General features: G+C 48.7%; 1 protein-coding gene and 1 pseudogene across 3 annotated transcripts in view; one reads left to right on the forward strand and one right to left on the reverse strand.

Moving 5' to 3' along the window:
• Nucleotides 1-19710, reverse strand: part of DHRS7B (dehydrogenase/reductase 7B) — a 52054-nt gene that overhangs the window by 13378 nt on the left and 18966 nt on the right. For 2 of the 3 annotated variants that reach the window (XM_006106927.3, XM_023747682.1), the window contains exon 2: nt 9953-10131. In XM_006106927.3, the coding sequence (XP_006106989.2) occupies nt 9953-10131 (179 nt within the window). Of the gene's footprint in view, nt 1-9952; nt 10132-11927; nt 12205-19710 lie in introns of those variants that run through there. The other variant, XM_023747681.1, reaches the window with a different exon arrangement.
• LOC102433447 lies at nt 3812-4970 on the forward strand (annotated as a pseudogene).

Below are 19710 nucleotides of genomic sequence, written 5' to 3' on the forward strand. Positions count from 1 at the left end.
GGGTGAAGGGGAATATAAGATAATAGGGAGGCTGGCAATCTGAATCTGTGCCAGTGACCAGCATTCTAACGCACCTTCTTGCTGGTAGATAATTAGCTCCATTCTTACCTGGCTGCCTGTCCTGCCTTGCAGAACCTGCTCCCGGAACACTCCCATTTCACAGAGGCCATAAACCATGAACCATACACACCCCCAGAGGGCTGTCAGCACTGTCGCCAGCCAGGCCAGGCCTTTGGGCGTAACCTCACTTCCCCCATCCCAACCCACGGGGGGCTGCAAAGCCCGCGAGGAGACCGGAAGCCTGATCCCTATGTGGGGGACAAAGAAACTAAGGGGATAAAAGGAAGGCTTCCTCCACACTCATCACTCGGGCTCTGGAGGCCAGTTCCCGAGTCCCCGCACTAGTGCACCTGCAGTTCTGATGAAAGGCTCCTCTTCTGAAGCCTCTGAGTGCACGGCTGATTATTCTCCCGTGCCGCCTGGCAGCTTATCTGCAACAGGGGCAGGGCGAGCAGAGGGGACAGAGGGAGCAGAGGGGGCAGGGAGAGTAGAGGGGGCGGGGGGAGCAGAGGGGGGATCTCTCCTCCTCCATTGCTGAGCCTCCATCCCACACCGGCCAGTCTCCTCTAGGTGAGTGACGTCCCACAGTTCCCCTCGTCTCGAGTCCTCTGCCCACTCTCTCTCACTGACTTCTCGGAAGTCTCTCATCTCAGAAGTCCTAGCGCTGGGCCAGAAGCCTCCTCCGTTTGGCTTGGGTCCTTCTGGATTGGGGACGCCCAGTCCGGAGGCTCGCCTCTCGTTTCTCGTGGTGATTTGTTAGCAGCCCTAAGCAGTCCCCTTTGGATCTGTGGTCTGTCACTCACCCTTCCTCTCTCGTGGGCCACGCCCACTCCCTCTGCACACTCGCGGGGGAGATCGCGCCCAACCACCTCACTTTATTCTGTAACAGTTTGGCCACAACAAAAACTAGATAATAAGTCTCAATGGCCTGAAAACAGCGATTTCCATTTTAACACACTGAGCAACTCAGATAATTGCTGTCACTGCAATGGAAAATGGTCAGAGATTCCCCACGACCAGGCCTTTTCACCCTCAGTCCCAGCCCTCTCTGTCCGTCCTGCTCTACCCGTCAGATCCTTCTCCTTCACACGAAACATCACCACCTAACACTTCTGATTCTGAATCTACGTTTGACCCAGCAGACCACCGACCTCCATCCCTCACCTGCAGATTCCCAAAACCCAGACCTTCCTAACCAGCAGCCACCTCCCGGCCCCTGAGAGCCCAACTCCCAAGAACTCAAGCTCCAAAACAGCCTTTTCCCGCCTAACACTCGCTCTCGGGCCACCCAAAGACCACACTCAACAGCCTTTTATTCCTGCGCCCATTCTACCCAAGGGACGCGGCAGGAACTGAGGGTATTGTGGTCAATTATGACAAACTTAATGAAGTCACTCAGGGCCCTGATGAAAACCCAGCTCTCCTCCTCTCCCGCCTCATGGAGGCCTTGCAGAAATTGTCCACCTTAGGCCCCACCCCCCAGAAGGAACCCGGCCGGGGATTGGTGATTTGAAGCGCAAGCATATGGCATGGAAGGGCAGGTCCCAGCTGGCCAGGGCCAGCAGCGCCTCCACAGCCACCTGCTGCCAGCACCGTGTGTTGGACACCCGCCATGTTCTGCGCTGCCCCCTGGTGATCAGCGCACATCATAGTGGTCAAACTCCCGGTAGAGGGGACAATTTGCATATCAGGCTTTTATTATATAGGATCAGCTCCTGATATATGCCGCAAATTTCAAAAAATAGACACAAGTCTACAAACCCCTCAAAGATACCTCATTAACCTGGCCTTTAATAATAGAGATGAGGAGACCCAAGTCCAAAAACAAAAGCGAGATCAGGCCAAGGCTGAGGCCCAAAAGGAGGCCTTCCAGCTCCTAGCCATCGCTCTCATGAACCCTGAAAGGGCGAGGGCTATGCCCTCCATCTTGCCTGTATCCTCCATGTTGGGGCCACGTGCGGCCTTCTTCCCGGAAGCCCAGGCCTCTGCTGGCCACGCCCGGGATTTTAAACTAACCAATGACAATCAAGGGAAGTGCGCCCCATAGATATGACCACATCCTATGTAATGGGTCACCAGCTCGCACCTGGCCAATCGGCGGGGGGGCACAGCCCCCTCTCCCGCCCCTACTCCAACCCTCTATAAAACCCCTGGTTCGAGCAGACTGCTTTCTCTTTGCCACCTGCTGCTGCATCAGTAAGGAAGGTAGAGGAGCTAAGCCCGGGCTTAAAATAAAAGACTCTTTGCTTTTGCATCGGACTGGCTGGCTCCCTGGTGGCTTCTTGGGAATCTTGAAATCTGGGCATAACAAACCCCAAACGAAGTGCCGGTCCTCCAACTGTGGGTAGGTCAGGGGCTAAGCCTCCTCTGGGCCCTGCTTCAAATGCAGCAAGGAAGGACACAGGGCCAAGTCCTGCCCAAACCCGAGACCCCCGCCTGGGCCCTGCCCAAGGTGTGGAAGGGAAAGCCACCGGAAATCAGACTGTAGTCTGGGCCCTCCAGGTCGGACCTCAGCTAGTCCAGCGAAGCCGCCCTCTGGATCTGGTTTGGAGCTCCCAGCCCTCCTGGGACTGGGCACGGAAGACTGAAGCCGCCCAGGCCCTGACAGGGCCCCACAGACTTACACCACCAGGACAGAGCCTCGGGGAACGACTGTGGTGGCAGGTAAGCCGATCTGCTTTTAATGGACACTGGGCCACTCATTCTGCCCTCCCCGAATTCACTGGGACCCTTGTCCACTCCTCAGTCTCTATTATGGGGGTTGAGGGATCAGTCTCACAGCCATTAGCCACCTCACGTCTACACTGCATCTTACTAAATTCCCCCATTCACTCTTTTCTCATTCTACCTCGGTGCCCGGCCAGGGCTACCGTGTATCCCCTCATAAAGCCCAGTTGTCCCAAACCACAGTCACCTACCTCAATTTCACGGTCTCACCCCCCAAGGCTGGCCATTCCGGGACTGTAAACGCCTTATCTCCTTATCTCCTCTAAGACTGTCCCCTCCTCTGAACAAGAAATGTTCTTCCTCAGGCTCACTGGGTACTCTCGCCTCCAGGTTCACAACTTTAGTCTTCATGCAAAGCTCCTCTATGACATGACATGGCGAAGGGACCCCCTCATTGAGCCTTTAGGTCCCAAGGCCAACATCCTCACCCCTTTAATGCTCTGAAACTGCTCTGACCTCAGCGCCTTCTCACCCTCCCACCCCATCTCTCCCAAAGAACAACTTTCTTTACTGCACACGCTTACTTAACAGTTATCAGAAGCTGAGCTCATTATCTCCCCAACCTTAGCGTGTTATCTCTAAGGAAAAATGTGGCAGTTTTAAATCCAAGCCACTAGAGACCTGCTCTCCCTCCCCCCCCCACCACCACCTTTCTCCAGCCTCATACGCCGATACATAATTTTCCAACGTTTTTATTAACTTAAAGACTATGGAGTGTTGCTGAGTTAAATAATAAACATCTAAATATTTTAAAATAACATACAATACTGAAACATTGATTGCTAGACACGTTTTAACTTGCCTGCTCTTAGTTTTTTTTTTTTGTTTTTTTTAAATATATTTTTATTGATTTCAGAGAGGAAGGGAGAGGGAGAGAGAGAAACATCAATGATGAGAGAATCATTGACTGACTGCCTCCTGCATGCCCCCCACTGGGGGTCGAGCCCGCAACCCAGGCATGTGCCCCTGACCAGAATCGAACCCAGACCCTTCAGTCTGCAGGCCAAGGCTCCATCCACTGAGCCAAACCGGCTAGGGCTGCTCTTAGATTTTATTACAGAGGTTTCTTGTACTTTGTTGAATGTATATTTTCTTGAAAGTAAGAGTGTGTTTAAAGTGTGTTCATAGGAATCTTCCTTGTCCCAGCGGTTGGTGATTGTGATTTCGGCGATGAGCTCCCAGAGAGGGAACGTGGCCTGTTCCAGGCCTCAGAGACAGCAAAATAGGTTTAGCTTCAAAAATGACAAGTCTGATAAGTGTTCAGACCAAGAAAATTAATACAAAACTTCTTGATGAAGTATGTCAGCGCTGTAAAGAAGTTCTTAAATGGCGTGTAAAATACAGCAAATAAAAACCATTGTCAAAGCCTTAAAAATGTGTGAAATGTTTACAAAAGACAGTGAAAGATTCTTTTCACATAATGTGTAGAGACCATGTGCCTGTGAACTTAAAGTTTGTGCAAAATGTGGAAAGAAAGAAGACATTGTTACTCCGTTTAATAAAGAACCAGAAAAGACAGAAAACATTTAAAATAATCCGCATTCCAATTATAAAAGAAGCTGCAGAAGAAATAAAGAAGAAAGTGATGATTTAGATTTTGATATTGATTTAGATGACAATCAAATAGATTAATAAATTAAAAGTCAGTGTGAAAACATAAAATTCTGAACAACTTTAGACTTTGAGGGTTATAAAGAAACATACTGTGAAATCCTAATAAGAATTTAGAATAACAATAACATTTATACATGAACAATATAAATTGTGTATGGTATTTGAACAATTATAAAACTTATGCAGTTTTCTTACAATAAATTTCCAAGTAGCATATGCTAGAAGATCTGCCAAATGAGCATTTTAGAATATCAAAGTAAACAAGATTCAGAATTGATGGTTTTGTAAGAACTACCTCATGGGAAAAAATCATATGACATTACTGCTAGACTCAAAAATTGGTCCTCGGGTATGTACCTTTTGATAAATTTATCTCAAGTAAATGACCCATAAACAAAAGCCCCCTTACTTAATGTTTGGTTGCTTTATAAAGCAAAAAGTTAATTTTTTTAATAATAATGTTTAACATGTAGCAGTTTTTAAAAATATATCATCACATTTTAACCTTTTTTCTTTTATAAAATATACATACAAAAATGCATAAAATATATGTATAGTTTAGTAAATACTTATAAAGAAAACTCATATATCCCAGATGAAGAACTACTCCTAAACAATATAAATTAGCTTTATCTGATATTTGAACTTTTTTTCTTTTTATTTATTTTTTATTTTTTTAAATAACTTTTATTGATTTCAGAGAGGAAATGAAAGAGATAGAAACATCAATGATGAGAGAGAACCAACGACTGGCTGCCTCCCGCATGCCCCACACTGGGGATCCAGCACAGGCTGGCATGTGCCCTGACCGGGAATCGCACCGTGACCTCCTGGTTCACAGGTTGACGCTCAACCACTGAGCCACGCCGGCCGGGCTTATTATGAAAAATCTCAAACCTAAAGAAAAGTAGAAAAATAATACAATGAACCTTCGTATACTCCCACCTAGGTTCATATTTGTTAACAGTTGCCATGTTTTGTTTGTATCTGAATAGGTGGATCTGGATATATCTTTTATTTGCTGAACCATTTAAAAATAAGTGGCAGGCATTAGTTTTGAATACACTTATGCACGTTATTTTGTAGCTCTTCTTTATTTTATTATTATGAAATTAGTGAGATTGATTCAGGTTGTTGCAAAAGCTGTTACTAGTACATTTTACATGTCTCTGTTTTATTCTACTGTATTATATACCATGATTTATTTTATACTCTCTAATGGTGAGGGACATTGGAGTTATCTCAATGTTTCCCTGTTAAAAACAATACTGCTGTGGAGAAAAGTGTGTTCATAAATGTAAACGCTGGCTGTTTACTTTTTGACTACAGCTGGTTATTTGGTGCCTGGGTAGAAGGTTTGTGCTGTTCAGTGAGTCAGGACACCACCACCTGGTCACCCCTGACTTCCAAAGGGAACCCTTCTCTCCTCAGGAGCTAAAGTAGCCCCACGCAGGTTCTTTATATCTGAGCCTGGACTTTATTTGCACCGCTCATTCACAGTCCTGGACACTGTCACTGAAAGCCTCACAGGTCTTCCTGCTGGGTATTTAGGAAATTCTCTCCCCTTTTCTAGCCTCTTAAATGTCATACACTGCAAAGGACACCAAGTAGGGAATGATCCCGTAATACAGGGAAATAACAGAGCAGACCAGGAGGCCAAGACAGTGGCTCGGGGAAGCCCCCGTCTCCCCAACTCTTAGCTACACCCCATATAACGCCCTAACACACTCCAGAGGAGCTCAGTCCCTAGCAGCTCTGGGGGCCACTCAGGAAGACCCCATGGCCAAAATTTCCGGGGAAATATATCCTTCCCCAGGGACAGGCCCGCGGTATCTTACGGCCTATTCACAATTCCCTACGTATAGGATACAGACCGCTTCTAGAACTCCTAACCCCCCAGCACATCCTAGCCAGGCCTCCCTACTGCAAGATCCACCAAAACCTGTTCTACTTGTTACTCAGCATCTCCCCCAGGACAGGGTAGGGTAGACCTTCTTTCCCCGCTCATCAGGCAAGGGGCCAAGTCCCTGGACAGGACTGGCAGACTGACCGCGCTCACATGCCTCCTATTAAAAGAACAAATATCTTTGAACCCTCATAGCTACTGTCTCAGGGTGGGTAGAGGCCATTCCCCACTGCATCTGACCCACCTCATTACAATCAGAAAATGGACCTGCTTTCCGATCTCAAATGACTCCACAGGTCTCCTCCACTCTGAACTCCAGTGGAACTTACACCCCCCACCAGCCCCGATTTCAGCCAGGGTAGAAAAGTCCCACCTCACTAAATTAACTCTCGAAACTAAAGAATCTCAAACTACTCTCCTACCTCTAGCCCTTATGCGCATCAGGGCAACCCCCGCCCCCCCCCACCCCCCTCCTTTCTTAGTCCCTTTGAACTCCTGTATGGAAGACCCTTCTTAATCGGAAACTTCCCTTCCACAGAGACTGTCTGCATTTTAAATCTCATCTGACAATTACTGGAGAACATGCTGATCAGGTCCTCCCTCGACCTTTTACAGGAGACCTCCCCCTACTCCTCCTAAAGGAAACCCATCATAATTCAAGCGCTGGAGGCAGGCCCTTACCGGGTGCTCTTAACCGCCCCACCGCAGCTAAACTCTCAGGGCACCCCCCATGGTTCCACCTTTCCAGACTAAACCCACCTCAGGAGCTGGAGTCCCCTAAGTATCATAGCCACCAGCTCGGGCCCACCAGACCCCGCCTTACCCACATCCCAGAAGAGGACGAATGAGTGAGCACCCCTGCACGTGCCCCTGATACCCCTGACTTCCCTGAAAGCCCACCTCCTCTCCCAGGACAAATCCTCCCGGTCCGAGCTACTGCCCCCTCCCTTCGCAGCAGGACTCTCACCTTCCCATGGGACTGCCTTCCACAAAGGGACTTGGATTACCCATGGGGCAAGATTTCCTCCTTTCTAGATCCTAAACATACCCTTTCCCTCTTGGGACCATCCGTGCCCTGGAAGTGGGGATTAGCTCTCCTTCTCACCCTATCACAGCCCTCCTCTCCTACTCCCATAAGGAACTTTCCCATCTCCATTCATCTCTAACCAACATTTAACCTCGCCCACTCCCTCCTTAGCCAGGGACTGCTGGCTCTGCCTTTCCCTCCTCTTCAGCGTCCACCACCATCCCTATCCCAATCCAGACGTGGAATCAGGCAAACATCACTCTAGCTGATAAAAAGGGAACTATGTTTCTCAAAAAGGCAGGCACCCTTCTAGGTAATTATCCTGCAGCCCCGGCATCAAGCCTCCCTTCTTTTCCGTTCTTATATTCAATCTCCTGCTAAGGCAGCTCCTTCCTCCCTCCTGTCACAGGTCCTAACACCCTGCACACCCACCAATCGCCCAAGCCCCTTTATGCTTTACAAGGTCACAGGGCAATATATTGGTATCAATGGACCAACTCCCATCATCAGCTTGTAGCCCCACAGTTAACCTAGAACTACCAAACGGCCATTGATCCCAATGGGTTGACTACCAGGTCTCCCCGGAAGCCAATGGTTATTTCCTACAGCCAGTCTTTTTACTTCTTATCCAACCATCCAGGCCCCAGGCTTCAACTGCTCCCTTCCTTCCCTTTCTCTTTTCCCTTGGATAACAGCCCATCCTCACGTTCCCTCCCTTTTACTGCAATGGAATCTCAACCACACATCTGTCACCCTTATCGGTAGCGCCATGGCGACGACCCTCTAGGAAAGGGAACCTCACACCCTTTAGTCACCTCTTCTCCCTACCCCTCAGCTTGTCTCCGTGATCAGGGATTCTTCTTCCTCTGTGGGGAGAACACAGACATCTGCCTCCCACCAGCTGGACAGGAACCGGTACTCTCGTCTATCTCTCACCCAGTGCAGATGGAACCTGTCCCCATAACCCATCACAGCCGACACAAAAGGGCAATCCAGATAATCCCTCTCCTCATAACCCTGGGCATCACAGCAGGGGCTGGAACTGCCATCGGGAGCTTAACCACTGCTCTACCTATTTGGAAACCCTGTCTCAGGACCTACAAGAAACATGTGGATGCCCAGCAAGGGGCAAAACTGGGGAAAAAAAGATCCTCACCCCCAGGGTAGTCTATTCTCCCCTTTCATGTCACTAGTCAGGCAACTTAGACCCCTGACCTTTTCCTCCCTAAAGATCACATCTAGGCCTCAGTTGTATTTCAGCTCCAGGCTCAGAGAAGCAGCAAAACCAGACCAGTGACGCTGTGGCAGCCTCAGGACCAGCCTTTACCTCCCAGTCACTCAACAGGACGCTCTCAAGCCTTCACCAACCAGTCAGTCTCTTGGGGAAATCATGCTGCTGCGACCCTCGTCCAGCCGACTATCAAAGTCCATTCCCCTGGGATCTCGACGTCCCCCCTCAGCAGGAAGTAAATACGGAAGATATGATCTTCGTCCCTATTCCATAAAACAAAAAGGCTGGAGTGTTAGGTCTGATCAGATAATTGAATGGACGCCCCCTCCCCCGGGAACTGACCTTTAGGCCACTTCACAACAGACATTCCCTTTTGCTTAGCACTTGCTGAGACCATTATCTCTCCCTCCGGACCTGCACAGAGAATTCTCTGCCCAGAAAAAGCCACCCAGAGTCCTTTAAAAGCCGCTGACTCCCGTCACTGGGTGCTGGAGCCATCCAAGCTCAGCCACCTGGTGTGTGGATGATCAAATAAATTCAAAATCCCTCACCTTTCTGGCCTCCTGCTTTCCTCTTTGGCCACAGCAGAGGGGGCAGGGAGAGCAGAGGGAGCAGGGGTGCAGGGGGAGCAGGAGGGGCAGGAGAAGCAGAGGTGGCAGGAGCAGAGGGGAGCAGAGGTGGCAGGAGCAGAGGGGGCAGGGGGAGCAGAGGAAGCAGGGGGAGCAGAGGGGGCAGGGAGAGCAGACGCCAGCCGGAAGAGCTCCATCTTCATGTCTGAAAGAGCCGCCCCAGGGAGGCGGGGGATGGGGGGGGTGGCCTCCTGGCTTGCAGATCAAGAAGGCAGCTCGCTGCTTCAGGTTCAATCCCTGGCCCCAGTTGGGGCACATGTGGGAGGCAACCAACTGATGTGTCTCTCTCACAGCAATGTTTCTCTATTTCTCTCTCCCTCTCTCTCTCCCTTCCACTCTCTCTAAAATCAATGGAAATACCCTCAGATGAGGATTAACAACAACAACAGAAAGGTTATAAACCAGGGGTGCTCTGTGTGGCCCTCACAGAGGCCCTGATTATCCATATTTGAACATCGGAGGCCTTCACATACAAAGCCCTATTTCAACCACCATGGAGCTGAGCAAGGCTGCCCGCTGGGTGGACATGCGCCTCCAGGGGGCCACGGTCTTCCTCACGAGCCTTTGCTCCCACACTGAGGCTGAAGTCTCCTGCACTGAAGCTCTTGCTTTTAGGCACTGGACTGAGCACAGGGACAGACCTTGTTCCCAAGTCCCCAGAGCTCCACCTACGTGCACCTGCGCTGTCCCCGTGGCGCCGAGCGGCTCCTCCAGCCAGGCCACCTTCCATGCCTGAGAGCACTGCCCCCGGGACCCACCTCGCCCCAGGCCCGAGGTCGCGCCCGTGATGACCACCACGGCGTCCTGGAGGTGGGCCTTCATCCGCAGCCACTGCAGCAGCTTGAAGAGGCTGAAGATGCCCACGCAGCCGAGCAGCAGGGACAGGATGGCCGTGGAGCTGACACAGTCCATGGCCCGCACCGTCAGCGACCTCTTCCTGGAAGAACCAAAACCAAGTCAACTAGTGGCAACATGGGAAATGGGAAACTTGCCACCCTCCTGCCCCGGCCGGACAAGAGCCCAGAGCTCTCCTGGGAGGACTTGGGCTCGGCGTCCAGCAGACACCTGCTGGGCCTGTGGTCCGGCCTCGTGTCCAGCCTCGGAGCGTGCTGCTCTCTGAGGTGACAGGACCACGGTCTGGTGGTGCCAGGAGGCACCAGCACGTCAGACGCACCGGTTCTCCTCACAGCTGCTTTGGGAACAGTGTGCTGTCAATTCTGAGGAACCATATCTGTTTCTCCCACAACTGCCTCCAATTTCCTTACTCCTCAGGCCTCCCCCATCACTCACCTACGACCCTATGCCCAAAGCAACAGCTAAGAGGGGAGACATGAGGTTTTAAAGGTCAAGGCTGAGTGAGTGGCACCAACACTGTGTTGGTCACTTTGAAAGAAATGCCCCGTCGGGCCGCCAGTCAGGTGGACCCGCATCTGTCACACAGAGGCCCCCACAGCCCGCCTCCAGGACGCGGCGTCAGGAGCGCCAGGAGCCTCCCCAGGGAAGAGGCTGGAAGCCCGGGGCAGCTCCTGTGACCGCCTGGAGCTTCCACTCACTCATCACACTGGGAGTGACCATGGAACACCCTCCCCTCCCAAACGCCCGCCTCCGCCCCTCCCAAACGCCCGCCTCCGCTCCCTTCCCTGGACACCAGCCCTGTGACGCCCACTGAGCACACGCGACCCACTCCCCCAGCTGCTCTGGTCCGGGTCGGGGTGGGCCGTCCTGTCAGAACGAACCTGCTCTTCGGCAAAGAGTTCCGCTCCAACTTCAGCTGTGAACCCAGCTAGTTTAGTGTTTATTTTTCACTTGCTTTCCCAATGCACTTAAATTCCCAGTTACCATAAACACCTGTAAAAACGACTCCCATCCACTCACTTCATCTACTTCTGAAAGACCCCCAGCCACTGTCGGCTACGTGGCTGCGTTTCGCTCTCACCCTCCGTTGTGCCAAGCCTCCAGTTGGTCACTGAAGTGGTTTCTAAGGTGTCGAACTCTTTACCTGGGCACTGAGGGCACCCCCGCCCCAACAGGAGGCACAGGCCAGGAGTTTGGCCCATGACGCAGCTGAATCCCAGGGTAGTGCTGAGCCCCCACCCTCTGGCACCTGGGAGCAGGGGAGTGACTGCTGGGCCAGTTTGTTGGTGTCACTTCACCAGAAAATGATGGCAATTGACATAAAACACAGGTAGGCCCCAAGGTAATCAGAGCTCAGAAGTTTTAGGTAATAAACTTGGAGAGAGGGGATGGGACAGGATTTCAACCCAGCGGGATAGCTGTTTGGGAAGAGCTCTTCCCCACTGCAACCCAGGTCCTCATGTGAGGCAGGTCCCAAAGGGAACTACCCTGCCTGGCCCAGAACTAGCTGGGGGCCAGCTGTGGCCTAGGATACCCAGGGGGTGGGGACACTGCTCACGAAAGGAACCAGAGCTCCACTAGGTCAGCAGGTGCGACAAACTACACACTGCTCCCCACCACAGGCCCAGGGTCTGCCTGCTCCCACCTGCAGCCTGGGGCTGAGCAAGCTCCATGGAAGGCTGTGTGTGTGTGTGTGTGTGTTGTACTGAAAGGTGTGGGGGGAGGATAACAAGCCTGTTGCCTCCCGAAACTCGGAGGTGTCAGAGCCCACCTGGAAGAAGCACTCTGTGTGAGGGAAGGCAGCGCCGGGCCACAGGAGGCTCAGCCACTGCCCAGCCAGGTGAGCGACTCCACGGCTCGGAGCCTGAGAACCCTCACCTGTGAATGAGGGCGCGTGTCCCACTCGCGGGTTTGCTGTGAGTCCGAGGAGCTGGCTCAGGAAAAGGTGTGCCCGGCCCTGGTGCAGTGATGTGAGGAAGCGGAGCTGCTGTCACACCATCCCACCGCCTCGCTCAGTCCTGGCCCAGGCACCGGTTTCAGAGCAGCCCATCTGAAGCTTGTCCAAGAGTCCCTAGTTTATGAACACTGGTTTCTTCTCAATAAAGGGAACTCATATACTTTTCTGTGGTTTTAATTAAATCTCATACCTTCACACCTTTAATTAAATCAACAAATAGGGAAAAAACACAACTTGTCAAACGTCAGGATCCCGTATCCCAAGGTTTGTTTCAGAAACTGGGCTGCTGTGAAGCCATTAAGGCCAACAGGCAGGAGAGCAGACGAGCTGTGATCTGCCCCTGCTACTTCCTCCTCGCCAGGGCGGAGCGGGAGGAAGACAAACCCCCTGCAAGGCTCCCACTGGAGCAGCGGCAAAGCTAGCGAACGGCACTGCATGCACCTGCCGTGTCTACACCCAAGCCAACCATCTCCAACACAAGGGAAGGAGAAGCTGCACACAGTGTGTCCACTTCCAGGTTCTCTGGGCACCTGCCCACAGTGCCTCCAGCCAGAACCTCCTGGCACCGGCCAACGGGGCACCCAGGCCGAGTAGGATCCGCCTTGCCCACTGGCCAGCTTCCTATGGGGACAGCACACATCTGCCTTCAGGCTGACAAAGGGTCACAGAATCAGAAGGCAAGGAAGTTAGAAATCAGCACAGACGTGCCAGCTCCCTCAAGAAGAGGATGCATGGTGGGAAGACACTCCAGAGCAAGCCATTAATTTGAGAGAATCATGTTCAATTTCAGGGTAACCTTCCTGACCAGGTGAAGCTGGTCATATTAGCAATGTCAACTCTTTCTGGGAGTTTTTCAGACTCTTATGGACCAACTTTTATTCCCCTCTGCAGTGCTTGTGGTCACCCCAATGTGCCCAGGGCCACTGGGCCTCCCTGGACAATTAGAGGCAGCTGTGCCAACCCTTCCTGTCTCACCCCTGGCAGTCACCACGGCCAAGAGAGCAAGACACAGAGCTGGCTCAGCCCACTGCTGGGCTGTGGTCCCGGGGGCCTTCTCCAGCAAAGGACAGCTCCCCGGTGGAAGAAGCGCTGCGTCCTGGCTGGCCACAGTCCAGGTGCGGAAATAAACCTGCTTATGCAGCAAGTTCAACGGGGGCCTGTTTTCTCTGAAAACGGCTACAAGAAGAACTTTAATATGTTTATAAATGTTGCATTTTATACCAAAAGGCTTTTTAACTGCTGGTTTCAGATGTAACTGGGAAGGTAAGATGAATGGTACAAAAAGGAGTTGGGGGGGGGGGAATCTCACTCACGACTCCCAGCATTTAGAGATCAGCTTGTAGAAAGAGGGGACACAGTTGGCCCAGCACCCTATGAACCACACCGGAGAGCAGGACAAGTATGTGGGGAGGGGGAGAGAGACCAGAAAAGACAGAAGGTGGGCTCACCCCTCACACAGGAACGGCAGGTCATACATGGTCTGGAAGTAGAGCACACTGTCTGACGGACACACTGGTGGCCAGGCCCTCTCTTCATTGACAGGAAGTGGCCTGAAGCATGAACTTACACTATGAGCCGCATCAGCTGGCGTTCGCACACTAAGCCCATCTGCTGGGATTTTCATGCATCAAGACTACGGAGCGACAGACTTGGAAGAGTGGAAAGGTGGGAAGTTCCTTCTCAGGCGAGTGTCCTTAGGGCTGGGCAGCCAGAAAGCTCAGGGCTCTCACGGTGACGTCAGAACTCAGCTGCTCTCTATTTTCCACTGAGAGGTTCTTTTGTTGTTGTTGTTGTTAGTCCTCACCCGAGGGGATTTATAGGGAGAGTGGAAGAGAGAGGGAAAGACAGAGAAACACCGATGTGAGAGAAACACATCGACTGGATGCCTCCTGCATGAGCCCCGACCAGGACCCAGGCTGGGGAGGAGCCTGCAACCGAGGTACATGCCCTTGACCAGAATCGAACCTGGGACCCCTTGGTCCACAGGCTGACTCTCTATGCACTGAGAGGTTCTTTAAAAGGGCTTTCAGAACCTCTACTATCAAGAAATCAACTGAGCAGAAATGTCACCTTTATGCCATTTGTTCCATTTCTCATACTTTTATCAAATTCTACATTGCACAGATGGAATCAGTTCCTAATATTCCTTCTTTCCTCAAGCAATTATAAAAAATGTTAAATGTGTACTATTAATAAAAACAGATTGTTGGCGTCTACTCCGAAACTACACAGAAATCAAACCCGAGACACATCTGAAAATCAAAGGAGGGAATCTGAAAACCCTTCAAGGTTAAGAACTAACAATAATTTCAGGTCTGTAAAAAGGATTAGTCATGAAGTAATTTTTCACGTTATGCACAAGAAAACCAGGCTCAAGGGCAGGATGCTGAAATCATGCGGCAAGAAGTAGCTTAGTATCACCAAGAGCAGTTAGGGTCTCATCCCCACAAACCGCCACCCATTCTCATACTTCATAACTGCGAACAGCTTGAAATAGCCGATCTATTAAAGGTGACATAAGCCCTAACCAGTTTGGCTCAGTGGATAGAGCGTCGGCCTGCGGACTGAAGGATCCCAGGTTCGATTCCAGTCAAGGGCATGTACCTTGGTTGCGGGCACATCCCCAGTAGGGGGTGTGCAGGAGGCAGCTGATCGATGTTTCTCTCTCATCGATGTTTCTTACTCTCTATCCCTCTCCTTTCGTCTCGGTAAAAAAATCAATAAAATATATATTTTTTAAAAAGGTGACATAAGCTATGGACCATGCTTATGACCCATTTCTGAAAATAGCTGTCTATTTTCAGTAAGTAAAACCAGAGTAAAGCTGCTCTTTTTTGGTGTGAAACAAATGAGAAGCAGCTGCCAGGCTGTCTTTGAACAGAAAGACTATCCGACCTCAGACGGCAGCTCGTGTGACAGTGTGGGTCCTGGTGCTGTGGCCTCTCCGGTGTTTTGACCTGGGCAGAGTGACGGAGACTAGAGGCCGGAGGACGCTTTCCGGTCAGCCAGCCCTCTCTGGAATGCAGGACCGAGCTACAGACGAGTGGCCTGGAGGCTGTACTTTGGGAAGCCAGCCTCAGAGCCCCTGGTTGAAAGGAGTCAGGCTGGCATTAGTAAAAATAAAAGCCAAAGAAAGGCTGGAGGGTACTGCAGACCAGCTCCTGAATGTCCAGTCCTGGGAAGAGAAACACGGAGAGCGGGCTCTGCTCCCCAGCCAGACGCTGGGCACACACTGCCCCGCAGCCCCCACCAGGAGAGCAGAGGCGGGGCCAGGTCCCTCCTGACCCTGCCATGCAGGCTGCCTACAGGGAACAGGGGGCCAGAGGCTAACGTTGACTATGAGCCAAAGTATTAGTTCAGTTTTTAAAAAAAACAGCACTTTATCACTGAAAACTGGAAATCTCTTAAACACACACACACAACAGCACTTGTGCTGGCTACCTAGACATCTTGACTCAAAAACAATTCTGATTTCTAATGTGCTTTACAAAATGAATTTAGTATGACTGGAAGATGCCGGAGTGACCTCAACCTTTTTCCTAGAAAACACACAAACCCAACAAGGCTCATTGTGGGGGCAAAGCAGAAAAAGCAACAATTTATAATCCCACCAGCAATGCACAAAATACTTTATCTGTGTATGTCTTTCAATATAAAGTGGGTCTCACCCTACCCATTGAGTCTGGCTCAGTGACTAGAGCGTCCACCGGAGGACTGAAGGGTCATGGTTTCAATTCTGGTCAAGGGCATATGTACCTCGGTTGCAGGCTCGATCCCTGGCCTTGGTCAAGGCACATGTGGTAGGCAACCAATCGATATCTCTCTCACATTGATGTCTGTCTGTCTGTCTGTCTCTTTCTCTTCTTTCTACTCTCTCTAAAAAAGCAATGGAAAAATATCCTCAGGTGAGGAATAACATAGATAGATAGATAGATAGATAGATAGATAGATAGATAGATAGATAGACAGACAGAGTGGGTGTCTTGTAGACAGCATATGTATGGGTCTTGTTATCTATTTAGCCACCCTATGTCTTTTAATTGGAGCATTTAAGCCATTTACATTTAACATAATTATTTTTTAATTTATTTTTATTGTTGAAAACATTACAGATGTCTCTGTTTTTTCCCCATTGACCCTATCCACCCCCACCGCCAGGCCTTCACCACAAAGTGATTATTGATAGATATGTAATTATTGTCATTTTGTTATTCAGATATCGTTTTGTCCTCCTCTTATTTTTCTTTAAAAAGTCTCTTTAACATTCCTTGTAAGACTGGATTGGTGGTGATGAATTTCTCTAGCTTTTCCTTATCTGAGAAGTACCTTCTATATTTTGTTGTTGTTGTTGTTGTTGTTAATCCTCACCCAAGGAATTTTGCCATTGATATTTAGAGATTGTAAGGGAGGGTGAGAGATGGAGAGAGAAACATCGATGAGAGAGACACATTGATTGGTTGCCTCCCTCATGAGCCCTGATCAGGGTTGGGGATTGAGCCTGCAACTGAGGTATCTGCCCTTGACCAGAATTGAACCTGGAACCCTTCAATCCAAGGGCCGACGCTCCAATCACTGAGCAAAACCAGTTAAGACTCCTTATATCTCTTGATTTTAAATGATAACCTTGCTGAGTAGACTAATCTTGGTTGCAGGTACTTGCTTTTCATCACTTTGAATATTACCTGCCAATCCCTTCTGGCCTGCAAAATTTCTGTTGAGAAATCAGCTGACTGTCTTGTGGGAGCCTTCCTGTAGATAACTGCTTTTCTCTTGCTGCTTTTAAAATTCGCTGCCATTTTAATTATGGTGTGTCTTGGTGTGGGCTTCTTTAGGTTCATCTTGTTTGGGACTCTTTGTGCTTCCTGGACATATATGTCTATTTGCTTCTCTAGGTAAGGAAAGGTTTCAGTAATTATCTCATCAAATAGGTTTTCAATCACTTGCCTTCTCTCTTCTCCTTCTGGTATTCCTATGATACAAATGGTGGGACACTTGATGTTGTCCCAGAGGTCCCTTAAACTGTCCTCATGTGGGGTGGAACTCTATTTTTTTTTTCCTGCTGTTCTGATAGGGTGTTTTCTGCTTCCTTGTCTTCCAAATCACTGATTTGATCCTTTGCTGTATCCTTCATTTTCATTATTGTATTCTAAATTTCTGCCTGGTTCTTTCTGACGGCTTCTATGATTTTTTTTTGTTTACTATTTCTATGTTGATGTTCTCCCTGAGTTGATCTAGTCTTCCTCTAAGTTCGATGACAACCATTTATTTTATTTTTAATCTTTATTGGGATTTTTAAAAATTGTATTGTTGAAAGTATTACATATGTCCCCTTTGAACTCTTCCAGCCCCCTCCCCCAGGTCCTCACCACCCCATATATGCATGGCCTCATTTGTGTCCATGGGCCATGTATATATGCATAAAAACTCCTTGGTTGATTACCTCCCTGCCCCCACCCTTCCCCCGCCTTCCCTCCAAGATTCTGCACTCTGTTCCATGCTTCTATTTCTCTGGATCCATTCCATTCATCAGTTTATTTTGTTACTCAGATTCCACATATAAGTGAGATCATGTGATACTTGTCTTTCTCTGACTGACTTATTTCACTTAGCATGATACTCTCCAGGTCCCTCCATGCTGTCTCAAAGGGTAAGAGATTCTTCTTCTTTACTGCTGCATAGTATCCCATGGTGTAAATGTACCACAGCTGTTTTATCCACTCATCTACTGATGGGCACTTGGGCTGTTTCCTGGCCTTAGCAATTGTAAATTGTGCTGCTATGAACATAGGGGTGCATACATTCTTTCTGATTGGTATTTCCAGTTTCTAAGGATATAGTCCTAGAAGTGGGATCACTGGGTGAAATGGCAGTTCCATATTTAATTTTTTGAGGGAACTCCATACTGTTTTCCATAATGGCTGCACCACTCAACATTCCAACCAGCAGTGCACTAGGGTTCCTTATCTTCACATCCTTGTCAGCACTTGTCATTTGTTGATAGTAGCCATTCTGACAGGTGTGAGGTGGTAACTCAATGTCATTTTAATTTGCATCTCTCTGATGATCAGTGACTTTAAGCATTTTTTCATGTCTCTTGGCCATCTGTATGTCCTCTTTGGAGAAGTGTCTATTTAGGTCCTTTGCCCATTTTTTAATTGGATTGTTTGTCATCCTTTGGTTAAGTTGTATGAGTTCCTTATATATTTTGGATATTAAGCCTTTATCAGATGTATCATTGCCAAATATGTTCTCCCATACGGTGGGCTCCCTTTTTGTTCTGTTGATGGTTTCTTTTGCTGTACAGAAGCTTTTTATTTTGATGTAGTCCCATTTGTTTATTTTCTCTAGTTCCCTTTGCCCTAGGAGATGTATCTATAAACATATTGCTACTAGAGATGTCTGAGATTTTGCGGCCTATGTTTTCTTATAGGATTTTTATGGTTTCACAACTTACATTTGTCCATTTTGAGTTTATTCTTGTGTATGGTGTAAGTTGGTGGTCTAGTTTCATTTTTTTTTTTTTGCATGTATCTGTCAAATTTTCCCACCATCTATTGAAGAGACTGTCTTGACTCCATTGTATGCTCTTGCCTCCTTTGTCAAATATTAATTGAGCAGTAATGGCTTGGGTCAATTTCTGGGGTCTCTGTTCTGTTCCTTTGATCTATATGCCTGTTCTTGTGCCAGTACCAGGCTCTTTGGGTTATGGTGGCTTTGTAGTATAACTTGAAATCTGGTACTGTCAGTCCTCCAACTTCATTCTTCTTTTTCAAGATTACTGCAGATACTCAGGGTCTTTTGTGGTTCCATATAAATTTTTGGAGTATTTGTTCTAGATTTGTGAAATATGCTTTTAGTATTTTAATAGGGATTGCACTGAATCTGCAGATTGCCTTGGGTAGTATGGACATTTTAATGATATTGATTCTACCAATCCATGAACATGGTATATTCTTCCACGTGTTTATATCTTCTTCTATCTCTTTTTTCAATGTCCTGTAGTTTTCTGAGTACAGGTCCTTTGCCTCCTTGGTTAAGTTTATTTCTAAGTATCTTAATTTTTTTTGTTGCAATGGTAAATGGGATTGCTTGTCAAGTTTCTCTTTCTGAGAATTCATTATTGGTGTATAAAAAAAGCCGTTGATTTTTTGTTGTTGATTTTGTGTCCTGCTATATTGCCAAATTCATTGATTAAATCTAGTTTTTTGGTGGAGTCTTTAGGGTTTTCTACATATAATATCATGTCATCTGAGAATAGTGAGAGTTTTACTTCTTCCTTTCCAATTTGGATCCCTTTTATCTCTTCTTTTCGTCTGGTCACTGTGGCTAGGGCTTCCAGTACTATGTTGAGTAAGAGTGGTAAAAGCAGACATCCCTGCCTTGTTCCTGTTCTTAGGAAAAATGGTTTTAGTTTTTGCCCATTGAGTATGATGTTTGCTGTAGGTTTGTCATATATGGCCTTTATCATGATGAGATATGCTCCCTCTATTCCCACTTTGCTGAGAGTTTTTATCAAAAATTGGTGTTGGCCCTAGCTGGTTTGGCTCAGTGGATAGAGTGTCAGCCTATGTACCAAAGGGACCCAGGTTCGATTCTGGTGAAGGGCACATGCCCAGGTTGGGGGCTTGGGTGCAGGAGGCAGCTGATCAAAGATTCTCTCTCATCATTGATGTTTTATCTCTCTTGCCCTCTCCCTTCTTCTCT

This window comes from Myotis lucifugus, unplaced genomic scaffold (genome assembly GCF_000147115.1).
Source record: "Myotis lucifugus unplaced genomic scaffold, Myoluc2.0 scaffold_950, whole genome shotgun sequence".
In the NCBI taxonomy this organism is placed as follows: domain Eukaryota; kingdom Metazoa; phylum Chordata; class Mammalia; order Chiroptera; family Vespertilionidae; genus Myotis; species Myotis lucifugus.